We start from the raw sequence: 13,202 nt of genomic DNA, 5'->3' as shown, positions 1-13,202 counted from the left end.
CGAGTACCGTTCTGGGGTGTCTACCTTTCACCATACAGATATCATTTCCCAAGTAGCGGCATCTTTGTTGGCGTATGACATCTGTTACCAGGAGCTGATGCGTGATAGAGCGAACAGTCTGGTTAGTTATGGGGTCCCTACAGTTAATATTCATTACCCAGCAAATACAGTTGTTATCAAAAGCAAGAATCCTCTCTTCTTGCTGTTGATTCAATTTCCAGCATTCACAGCTTTAGAGGAGGACAGAGAGAACGTTACTGTTGAACAGCCTAAATTTCAGTTTCAGTGAGTACTTTTTCGATCGTTAAAATTGCTTTAGTCGATTAAAAGCTCCACTGGCTTGTCCAATCCTTGACTGTACCTCATTTTCGCTTGATCCAGTTCGTTCGACTGTACTTCCAAGGTATCTCAATTCCACTACCTGCTCTACTGAATTGTCCCCGCACTATATACCAAGTGGTGAGTTGATCGATGTCATACTTTTTGTCTTGTCCGAACTAATCTTCAGTCCCGAAAGACTTGTTTTCTCTCGTATGACATCGAGAAGCTCCTGGAACCTTTCCTTGTTTGTCTCAATCAGGGCGATGTCGTCCGCGAAACCAAGATTTGCTAGTAGTTTATTATCGCATATATGGATCCCAAACTCTGCGCAATCTTGGAGCGCATAATCGATAACAAAAAAAAAAAAAAAAAAAAAAAAAAAAAAAAAAAAAAAAAAAAAAAAAAAAAAAAAAAAAAAAAAAAAAACAGGGAGGAGAGGACACATTCCTGTTTGACCCCAGAGATGATACTGAAATACCTTTTGTTTCCTTCCTGTGTCCAAAAGCAGCGCTCCGTGTTTTCCTACGTGATTTATCCTACTTTATTTAATTTTTGTATTTGATAAATATTAGGTTTCGAACCATTTTCTATTTGTATTTTTTCGCCTAAAGCCCAAATAAGGAAAGAAATACACTCAATAGTTGATCCTTTCAAAATGGAGTTAGTCTCAGCAATTACATAAGATTAAAATAGAGACCCTTCACCTCTTGGAATCAGATACACTTTTTTTTTCAGTAGGAGGAGAGAGAAAGACAACAGGTGCACAGAATCTATAAAGGACAACAGGCAATATAAAAGGAAAATACATGAAATTAAGCTGACATTGACAATGAGACGTTTTGACATTCTCAAACGACAAATGCGAATTTGGAACAAAGTCCATTCAAGATTATATTATCAATTATTGCCTGAAATGGTATTGACAGGCAAATACTCACCAATGGGGGAGAATTTCGGTAACATTTATAGCTTGACTATTGTGCTTCAGAATCTTAGTAACGGCAGCAATGGCATTTTCTGTGGCATTAACATTTTCAACGTTCCTGGAATCAGGTGCAGTAATGACTTTGACCAATTGTGGTATCGCTTCTGCACAAGCACCTAAAAATAGACGGAAATACATACTTACTGACTTTGCAACTATTACTACTAACAACTCACCACAGCACCAAACCACCTGAGGCCAACACACCTACGCACACGTCTCCTCCATCCGAATCTATTCAAATCCTCCCTCTTTACACCCTCCCAGGAAGTTCTTAGTCCCTTGAAATCTTTGTTTATGACATCCTCCCAGCCCAAACACGGACAACCTGCTTTCCGTTTAGCCCTAGACGGCTGGCCGAAAATTATAATCTTTGACAATCTGTCATCCTTCATCCACAGAACGTGCCCTAGCCATCTCAACCTTTCTCTCATTAAAACCCTAGAAAACGGGATTGAATTACGCTTTTCGTGAAGCCTACCGTTTGAAATACGGTCAGTAAGCCGGGTACCCAGAACAAGCCATATTTGACCACTATCATCACTGTAACGTACTGACTTTGCGTCAAAAAAAAAAAAAAAAAAAAAAAAAAAAAAAAAAAAAAAAAAAAAAAAAAAAAAAAAAAAAAAAAAAAAAAACTTTCATTACAAGCACAAACTGCCGAACATTGCTCGGGAAAGGATATAGTACTTTATAATAGGCTCTTGCAACAACATCCTTATTTTTCATGATTCTTAACATCACTCTACCCAAAGATACCCAAACCCTCCAACAAAAACCCTCTTGATTTTCCCCTGCCACTTATCAACGTTCAAGACCACGGAAACAGAATTTGTCAGAATAAAATAGTATTTCATCCGGATCGAATTTAAAATCTATTGTGCAAAACAGACGTGATAACCACTACGCTATGGAGCCATGTAAATACATCTTGTTTAAATTATGATTTTAGTAAAGCAGGGCTCTAATTCGTCTCTTTTCCCATCGTTTGAAATTCTCCTCTATATAAAAGTTTTAGATAGTAAGACTAAATAACAAAATCATTACTTGAGCCAAAGTATTACCAATGTGTTTTCTATCGACGCAAAATAGTAGTAAAGTTTAAAATAAAGATGGTTCTAGTTTTATGACTAGTTCCTTAACCATGATTCTTGTGTTTACAGCCAATGTTTCTCTGTTGAAAGAATAATTTCTTTCTTTATGAGTTGGAGTTCGGAATACAAAACTGGTTAAAAAGTATTGTGCGACAGATATTACTGGTGCTTTCGAAAAATTATCTGCGAAGCTAGCTATTGAAGCGCTTTATAGGCTAGGATGTTTTCATCCACTTATCCGTCTTTTTTCTTTATGTGATTAAATTTGTTTCTTTTGTATCACTTTTGCTGTTTTTCTTTTGTATTTTACCCCACTTAACCTCTGTTTTGTGAAGTGGCTGATAAATAAATTATTATTATTATTATTATTATATTTATTTGCTTACTTCAGCTTATTTAAATCATTTTTATTGTGAATAAAATTAGATGGCACCAGGTACCATTTATGGCATTATTTTGTTTTACAAATATGCCCAGAATTTATTTTAAAATGTTAATAAACAATTTAAACAAACCAAACAACCGAAAAGAATCTAATAATATCGAATATAAACAATATGGTTCAACATTTTACAAAAAATTTCTGAGATGGAAATTCAGTAATACGGTTAGATGCTGATTTCGATTATGTACTACTAATAAATGTAGAAAAGTAATACAGGATTTGTGTCACTTAAAACCGAAAGTCTTTGCCCCTCATTCAACTTACGTAACACAGTTATTTGCCATGTTTCAATTATTTTTTTATTTATTTATCCACAACACTTCTTTTTTCCCTTTGTCAGCTGGATACGTTTTAATTCTACGAGTGCATGGCTCCAGTTAGGGGCTGAAGCTTTCAAGTTACTCCTCAGCCGTAGCATAACACAAACTGGTCTAAACTAATTTCATAAAATTATCCCTCTTTGGCTACGGTGGCACGGGATAAACCTACCAACACCAACGCTTACCACACACGTGTCAAAACCTATTTAAATTGATATGTGACTTCGTAAATACCTTGAAACTTTTTCCCTGTTCTGACACTGTTTTGTTAAGTTCCAGAATCATACCTGAACAAGGCTAACTCACTTTTGAAATGTTTTAGGTTCACCCTAATCACCGGAAAGGAGTTAAGAAAGCAAAATACGCCAGCTTTGACGAGACCCCGAACCATAGGTAATATATTTTGTTGTCTAACTAAGCATTAATCTTAGTACATTGATCAGCAGCAAGATGTTTTACCTCAATTCAGAGGTGCTAAATCTCTGACAGTATCTCCAGAAGCTTGGGTAGTTGCATAGCCCCTGAAAACAGACTGACATTATATCATGTCTGTGCTGCCATTGGTATTTTCCCTTCACACCGTTTGTCTCTTATCATATACGAATCTTGCAACCCTCTTGGTCAAATTTACCGAAGTCGGAATCTGGGCATGACTGTCAGCTTCTGAGAAATTGCCTAATACAGAATGGGTATCGTCCATCCGAACAGTAGCCATAACTATACTTAAATTTTCTCCTTAGGATAATAAGAAAATTAGTCTGGTCAAGAAGCACTGAGATGAAATACCTGCAAAAGTGGCCCCAGCATACATCCCAAGAACACCAAGACCATAAGCAGCCGCTTGTCGTACTTCCGGCTGTTGATCTGCTGTATATACAAGCATTGGTCGAAGGAAAGCGTCTTGGTACCGGACACATTCAGGCCCACCGTGTTCAATTATGTCGTCAAAAACACACAAAGCCCACTGATGATCTGGCCATGGTCTTTCTGGACTCTGAAATAGATACCGTGAAAACAAATTAAGCTAAATAGGGTCGTCAATCAAGAGGGGACCAATTCTGGAGGAGGGAAAAGGGGTCAATAAATCAATAAAAACACCAATAATAGCCGAAATTGTCCACAATTTGAGAAATTACATGGAAAATCATGGACGTGTACACATTTCAGGTGGGGGGGATATAAAGTTCGATACTCCCCCTTTTCCCCTCCTCACTTACGTAAATTCTGATTGAAAAGGGACATAATGGACAAATATCAACTTTATTTCCAAAGTAAAGTTGACAAACAGGCCACCCAAGATAACACCAGTTCGAATAAACAGACAAAGATTTATAAATGCTCTAGTTCCATATCATCGTACGAATTATTTTCAATACCCGTTAATCATCAGCCTTTGACCCCCTCCTTCCCCTCCAAAAAATAAACGAAATAAGACTTAATATTGATAAATGCAGCATACTTGAAAGAATTTTTTTTTTAATTTAGAATTAATTTAAAAAAAAATTTTCACACGATAAGTTTTTCAAAGAAACGTAAAGAACTCCATTCAGCAAAAATGAGCAAAACTAGAATCAAATAATCTACCAAGCGTAAAACTACCATGAATCAGCATCAATAAATAAATGAAACCCAAGACGAACAAAAATTACAATAAATAACCTAATCAAACTCAAAACGAACTGAAATTAACGCGAGTAAGACTCAAAACTCCTATCCCTTGTCAAGGCCAGAATATAATTTACTCTTTAGCAAGAAAAAAAAAATTAATGTGCATTGTCACTTTAATACACATGTGCTGATATTTATTCCTTAAAATGTTAATAATATTTGATTTATTAAAGTTATAAAAGTGAAAACTTTATTTTTTTCAGTAAAATCCCAATTATGTTCTGACCTTGGGAAGGCACAGGGGTTTAGTTATTATTAAAAATCAGGGCCAGTAATAAATTGATTTTAGCTTTGGGCGACTTTAACACTGATTTTCCCTACACCGTTCACAAACTTTGTTATCTTCTTTGCCCAGTGACTTATTTATTATGTTCTCTCACTTAAACACACTTTTATGAAACTGTTTTTAATATCGATTTTGCATTGACCAATATATCAGAGTTACGGTCTCAGTCGATGGTCGTCTCCGATGAACTTGTTTATTATCAGCTTACCTTAGATTCTCTAATAGATAAAATTAAAATTCACATCCATCTTCTAGCTACTTCTCTTTCATCTGATCTCCTAGACCTTGAGCTTTAGCTGGCCCATATAGATAGTGCTCTAAAAATCTCAGCCACTACTTCCGTTCTTTTTGAAAGAATAAGGAGGGGTACCAGGAAACTAGGCTGGTCTACGTATCCAAGGCTTAAAGAGGCAAAAGAACGTCGCTGTTCTGGCGTAATATGTGGATTGAGGCTGATCAGCCACGGTCTGGAGTCCATTTCCATCTTACAAAGTATACAAAGAATAAATTTCGTAAGCTTATCCATTCGTTTTGCAACTGATCCTCCTCCTCAAGACACAATCTTTAAATCAAAATTATTAACGCATTTTCGTGATTTAAATCCTTATGAGAATTTTATAATAGTTTTACCTTCTGATATTGAAAACCGAGTACGACCTCTGAAACCTGGCAAGTCTGTGGCTCCTGATGGGATCATGTCCGAACATTTGAAGCATAACTTTCCCAAGCTTTTCTTACATCTTTTTTTATTATCTGAAGTTACTTTGTCTCAGAATTATGTACCAAAGTCATCTTGTGAGGGCCTAACTTCTTGTATTCTAAAATGAGGTCAAGACCCTTCTGTTTGCTCTTCTTACAGGGTTATTACCGTTTTTTTTATTTTATTTTATTTTTTATTATTTGTTTTATTATTATTTTTATTATTGGGAAGCTTTTAAAAAAGTTATTTCTGACCAAGTTTATGACAGAATAAATACGGGGACAATCTGTTCGGGTTCCACAGAGTTCTTGGTGTTTAGGACGCTGACGGGACACTTCTTTCAATTCTTCGTCATAGGACTACTCTAAGAAAGAATTATTCGCTTGTGCACTCGATATATCTGGCGCATTTGACTCTATATTGCCCTCCCAATCCAATTTATCTCTCTTGAGATCTGGGGTGAATACGTTCATGTCTCTTTGATCATGGTATGAAGAACTTTACCAGTAGAATTAGAGTTGGCCGTTTAATTTCGATCAAAATACCTATAAGAAGAGGGGTTAAACAGGGGTCACTGATTACTCCTATAATTTGCAATGTAGGTTCTCGCTCGGCTACAACGATTTTGCATCTTCTGGTCACTCTAGATAGCTTTGATATCAGTCATATTTCATACGCTGATGACCTTCTATTCTTAAGTGAGAATGTATCTGGGTTTCAGGAGATTGTAACCTGAATTTCTAGGAGTTTAAATTCCACAGGGTTAACCACTGCACCGCCCAAAACAAAGTTTTTAATTTTTGGTATTAACCAACAGAAAAGAGGTCCTCTCTATTAATATAGATCGAACTGAAATTCTAGAAAAAAAAATCTTGGGTATATCTTGGCCTTCTTTATGGCAAAACTCTTCGTGATAATAAACACCTCATAATCCATAAGTCTCAAAGAAAAAATTAGAAAGACGCATGGAGCACTTGCCCGAGTCAGAGATCAGTTTGACTGACGTACACTAGGACCACCTTTATAAAGTTTTCTTTGGCCAATATATTTTCATTTTAGCCCCTGTGTAGTCTTTTTTCTCCAGTCGAGAAAAAAGCTCTGTTAATTCAGTGTATTTTTAATTTGCAAAGTTATTTTTTACGATTACCTCCGTGTTTTTATGATTATTATTGTTATAATTTTTCGTTGTTCATTTCTCGTATTTATCTAGTTTTGTATTTTCCAGTCTATGCGTTTTGTGTGTCTTTTTTTCTTTTATTTCTCTCTCCTATTAAACCTCTTTTCAGAATTTTTATAATTTTTGTTATAGAGGGAATTAATAAATTGTTACTATCATATGCCCTTTTAACACTTGCATGCGTAGTTTTTTCGTTTAATTGAAACTCCCCCTAAAGGTTTCAACTTAATGCCCTTAGTGTCATTAGTTACAGCATGGATCGGCAATTAAACGCCCACGGGCCACACTCGGTGCAATTTTTTTTTTTACTACAGTAAGATTTTGTATTACAGTAAGTTTGTGGTACCAAAAGAAAAACAAATTATTTGGTCATATCATGTGGCCATCTTGGGGCAAAATATTCAGAAAAAAATGCTTAATTTTATAGATGGATGTCATCTGGTATATAGTGGGACAGAAAAAGTGGTACACTCTAAGACATATCCCAATATGTACCAGAAGACACCCATCTATAAAATCGAGGGTATTTTTTATTCTTCAAAATAAATTTTCATCAAAAGGGTTAAAGTACATCCAGGTTGTCAAGGGAGCATAGATATAATACCCCAGGAACAGAATAAGGTATTAAGTTTCAACTTTCAGGGAAACTCGTGGGAGAGTAAAATTAAACCAAAAGGAAACTATTAGGGAATATAGCAGGGTATATTGAACAAAATCATAATGCACTAAATGCGTGGAGGTTGTCAAAAGGGCATACGAACAAAAGCAATAAATTGAATCTTTGAGACCTACTACAACTACTACTTATGGAATTAGTACCACTGCTATTGTGACTATTTCAAGCTGTGACTGCTCTTAACTATTTAATTTGTGACTAACTGCAACTGCAAATACTTTTAACTGTGACTGATTGCGACTGAAACCTCAACTACTTGTAACTACAATTGCCAGCACAATTGTAAAAGCAATGCCAAAGAGGGAGGGATAGACTAGCTGGTAGGCTCCGTAAAAACAAATAGATATACATAGGCCTATATTTTATTTCTTGTTTCTGCAGATTTATACGCCCAAGATATCTTCTAAAAAAAGAAAGATCGTTGATGAAAGGAGGATTTTGAATTAAGTATAGACACATTTATATTTTTTTTTATAAAAGTTAAACAAAAACCATTGCTTTTAATTGATGAAAAGAGTATTTACGTAGCACAAGAAAAAAAGCTAAAAAAACAGCAAAACGGAAATTTAAATACAAAATAATTCGCTATCTTTTCATACAAACTACCTTCATATACGTATATTATTCAAATTAATTAAAAAAACTTTTTCCATAAAAAAGTTTTTTCAAAGAAAAGTAAAGAGCTCAATTAAGCCAAGAATGAGCAAAAATGAAGTCAAATAATCTTCCAAGCGTAAAACTACCACAAATCACTATCAATAAATAAATGACACTCGAAACGAACAGAAATTACAATAAATAGCCGAGTCAAACTCAAAAGGAGCAAAAATTAACATGGGTAGAGCTGATAACCCCCATGCCTTCTCAAGACCAGAACATAATTTGCACTTTACTGAAAAAAAGGAAGAAAAACAACAAAAACAAATGGCAATGGACTGTCAGTTTAATTGACATTTACTGATACTTATTCCTTAAAATCTTGAATTTTTTAAAGTTTTTAAAATTAATTTCTGTTCCTTTTCATTGACATAATTTTTTTCATAGAAAAATAAATTATTTTACATAGTTTCAGTTTTTTCTATAAGCATCCATAGTATGGGTTGCTATTTGTATGTTGCAGAAACTTTTTTAACAATTTCTAATCCTGACATTAATTTATAGTTTAAGTTAATAGCTTCTGAAGTTGACCTGAAAAATAAAATGTAGTTGTCTTATTAGTAACCATAAACACAATACATGTTGGTTTATTTTAAAGCAATATTTAGTTTAAAGCCTAATGGGCTAATTGCATAATTGTGGGGGATTGACAAGCCAATTATCTCTAGAGACATAGTTACTGGACCGTTCTACTATGCTGAGCAAAACGGCTGTCTAGATTTTTTTGACTGGATGCGTTTGGAAAGTGAATAGGTTTGAGTGAAGGGCTACTTGCGTCTGTCTCTTTTTACTCTTAAAAAGGGCACCAGAACTTTTAATTTTGAATCGAATTAGCCCCTTTGAAAGCTTCATTATTTCAAGTTATTATAGTGGTACTACCTATGATATTGCTTATATACTCCTTTGAAAACCTGCATGCACACAGTTTTTTCGTTTAATAGAAACTCCGAAACGTTCCCATTAAGTTTCATCTTAATACCCTTAGCGTCATTAGTTACAGTAACTGTAGTGAAGTCCTCCACGACTTACCCTTTAAGATCTAAATTAATAATAGTATAAGTTTCTGTTCAGATATTGCTTTGCTACATTTTGAAAGTCCACATGCTCATAGTTTGTTTTGATTTAGCTAAAGATCCGCCTAAATATTCCACAAAAGCTTCACCTTAATACCCTTAGCTTGCGCAGTAGCAATAGTTGTAGCAGCATGCGCATGGCACCATTATTTTCTTCAACATCCCTTTGAACACATGCTGAAAGTTTCAGCTTAATAAATACCATCAGCCCTTCCTGAAGTGTCTGCTTGACAACCTGTGTGGGCAAAGTGTACTTCGAATTAATTCCATCCAGTTTCTATGCATCCCAAATCTTTCACCTTACTTAATATCCTTAGTTTTAATAGCAGTAGAAGTAGCAATAAGATTACTTGTAGTAGCCTAAGCCTAAGCTTTCCAGAGATATTGCTGCTACACCCTTTTGACAAACTGCATACAGAGGGCGTGTTCTGATTCAGTTCATATTCCCCACTCAAATTTTTTTTTGAAAATTTCACCTTCATACCCTTAGGTATAGTCGTAATAGTAGTCACAGTAGTAGTACTGATATTACTAGGAATTCTATTGAATATCGGTAGTACTACTAGCAGCAGTAGCATTAACCTATTGCTTTTGGTCAGTTGAACATCCCTCTCTTCAAGTTCAGGAAGTTTCAATTAAATACAATTAGCAATTGATATGTCATTGCTGATATGTCCTTTTGATAGCATGTATGTTCATATACTTCTTGAACTTTTCATCTTATTGCACTTAACCCTACAAGTAGTTGCAATAGAAGCAGTAGTAGAAGCAGTAACTGTAGCATAGAAGTAGTATTAGCAGTAGTGTGCACATATTGCCTTTTGGTGAGATGATCTTCTCATTTAAGTATTCTCTGAAAGATCCAACTTAATACCCAAATCAATTCTTGAGGTCCGCTATTTTGACAATCTACTTACACATATCGTCTTTTGATTTAGTTCAAATTTCCCCTTACACTATAAATGGATTAGTGTGGTAGTAGTAGTGGTGGTAGTTGTAGTAGTATTGGTAGCATGCAAGTATTGCCTTTTTTATCATCTCCATTATTATTTCCTAAATTTTCTAAAATAATATACTCAGTTATTCCTGTGTTGTATCATTTTGACAATTCATATACACATTACGTATTTGATTTAGTTCAGCTCTCCCCTCAACATTCTCTGAAAGTCTCACCTGAATACTCTTCATCTTCTTGGAAAGTAAAGTTCAAACATGCATACCTTTCTCAATAGCATATGCTAGGTGTAAACAATGAACGAATTACCTAACTTACAGACCTTGTCCTGAGGACTGTGGAGAGGTTGAGATCCCCAAAGACATAATTAGTGGACCTTTAAGAAAACTTCCGACTTCAAATCAAACGAGCTCCATCCGATCCAAAGTTTATACGACTACACGTTCTATAAAAACCTTTCTATGCACCAGGTATAACTTACAGTCCTTGCCAATGGGGTCTAGGGGATGGTGTTAACAATGTCGTTAGAGACGACCCTAACGACATCGTTATATGATTTTTGGACTATTGGTAACAAAATGACAATCTCACAATTTCAATTGAATGCGTTTTGGGAAAAAAGAATGTCAGGGAGAAGGACTAGTTGCTCTTCATCTTCTTTGACTCTCAAAAGGAACTAGAACTATATATTTCAAATAAAATGAGCCTCTTGTAGTTCACACGACCACACCTTCCATAAAAAAGTTATATGCCCCTAAGGCATAACTTACAACCCTTGCGCTGAGGACTGTGGCACAAGAGTGTTATCCTAAAAACAAATTTCGGTACCTTTCAAATACGCTGAACAGAATAGCAAACTGAAAATTTTGATTAGATGTGTTTTGGGAATTGATGGGCGTGGGGGGAGGAGGCTTGTTGCACTCCCAATCACTTTTGACTGTTAAAAGAGGGCCCTTCAATTTCCGATCGAATGAGCCTTTTAAGAAGTTTCTACGAGAACAAACGGCCATCCCAAAAATTTCTATCAGATGCGTTTCGGAAAAATATGAGATTTGTGTGTCTATGGGGGGGGGGTATCCACCCTCCGATCACTCTGAATCTTAAAGAGGGCATTAGAACTTCTGATTACCAATCTAATGAGCTCCCTCCGAAGTTTATACGATTACCCTATCTATATAAGCCTTAAATGCCCCCAGGGCATAATTTACAATACTTGCCCTGAGGGCTGTGGGGAGGTTATCATCCTCAAAGACATTTCCCGACCTTTCAACTGCGTTGAACAAAATGGCTATATCAAAATTTTGATTGAATATGCTTTGGGAAATGGTGGGCGTGGGAGGGGGGTAGGCTCCAATCTCTTTCGACTATTAAAAAGGGGACTAGCCCTTTCGATGTACAATCGTATGAGCCCTTTTTGAAGTTTCTACGACAACTCCTTCGATACAAAGTGCCTTGGCCTATAAAAAAAACAAAAAACATTGCGCCAACATCGCTCTTTACTAAGGCAGCGCTACTGCACCGCCTATGATAAGATACGTATGGTTACATATATCTCCCTAAATTATTTCTAGTAACATAAGTGGTGGTTGTAAGCGTTTCGGAAAATTAAGATATTTGTTTACTTTCAAGACTCCCTAATTGTCAATTCACTACAGAAGTATTAATCAAATTTTCTTTAATAAATTTCAAAAGAAAAAAAATTCACTTACCAAAAGTTTGACAAAATGGTGTACCAACCCATCAAAGACTGGAAAAAACGAGGTTTTGTAAGTAAGCATCAATGCATGGATAACATCACTAATCTTGCTCAATTGGAAAACATCTTCGTCATCTTCTCCAACAAGCTGCTCCTCAACAATCTATTCAAACACAAAATTAATGCGTTAAACCAAGTCATACTAAAAGAATAGGCCTGCTAAAATTCGATCTTCTGGGCTTGCTGTAGTCAATATGGCAAATAAAACTACTTTTAATGTATAGACCAGTTCAATAATCAGAAATCCCAACAAAATTTGATAGTAAATATATAACGATAAGAAAAACGGTGCCCCTTATGGAAGTAAATGTAATTTGAACTGAACTTGAACTTATAAAACTTGGATAAATTGTGCTAAATTAGAGGAAAACCTGTTACAAATCCATTACTATACAATTTGCGATATATTCGAATTCAAAATGAAATTTAAATAGTTCTTTTAAGGGAAATATTCGAAAATCTAGGACTAACAGGCATAATTGCTACCGCCTACTAGGAAAACTTGAATCGCTCCTTGATGGATGGGCAAGACAAGGATGGCTATCACTATTGACTGAGTAGAACACATTCTCTACCAGCCCACAAACTATTATTATGCACCTAAAATTTACGCTATAGAGCAGGCACATTTAATTTCTATTTACATGAATTAGATGGTTAGTTCATAGCAATAATAAGGGGAACACTGACCTTTTTTTTGCTGATAATGAAACTAGATCACTTATATTTTTTGAAAAAAGTAAAAAAAAATTACTTTTATATTTTTTTAGTAATTTTTATTAGTAAATGTATATATATAAAATAATATTTATTTCTTACATTTTGAAAGTAAAGTAAAAATTTACTTTACATTTTATATATACATTTCTCTAATATTTCATATTTAAAATTTTTTTCAAGTTCTTGTTTCTAATATAATTGTCATTGAAATTTTTAAAATATAAAAAGAGCTAAAGTAAAATATAAAGTAAAAAAAGTAACTAAAAAAATTTGCAGTATATATCTTATCTCTTGAACATTTGAAGTATGAAAGGTACTTTATCCTCAAACTTTGGGGCTTTTCTTAAGAATGTAGCATTCTATAAAATT

At 34.9% G+C, this 13,202-nt stretch overlaps 1 protein-coding gene across 1 annotated transcript in view; it reads right to left on the bottom strand.

The window, feature by feature from the left end:
- Positions 1-13,202, bottom strand: part of LOC136037095 (importin-5-like) — a 77,769-nt gene that overhangs the window by 4,561 nt on the left and 60,006 nt on the right. The window contains exons 12-14 of the mRNA XM_065719550.1: positions 12,067-12,216; positions 3,952-4,159; positions 1,260-1,422 (exon numbers count right to left, since the gene is read on the bottom strand). Of these exons, the coding sequence (XP_065575622.1) occupies positions 1,260-1,422; positions 3,952-4,159; positions 12,067-12,216 (521 nt within the window). The remainder of the gene's footprint in view (positions 1-1,259; positions 1,423-3,951; positions 4,160-12,066; positions 12,217-13,202) is intronic.

Source organism: Artemia franciscana, chromosome 16 (assembly GCF_032884065.1).
Source record: "Artemia franciscana chromosome 16, ASM3288406v1, whole genome shotgun sequence".
NCBI classification, from domain to species: Eukaryota; Metazoa; Arthropoda; class Branchiopoda; order Anostraca; family Artemiidae; genus Artemia; species Artemia franciscana.
This window is presented reverse-complemented; position numbering and strand designations above follow the sequence as displayed.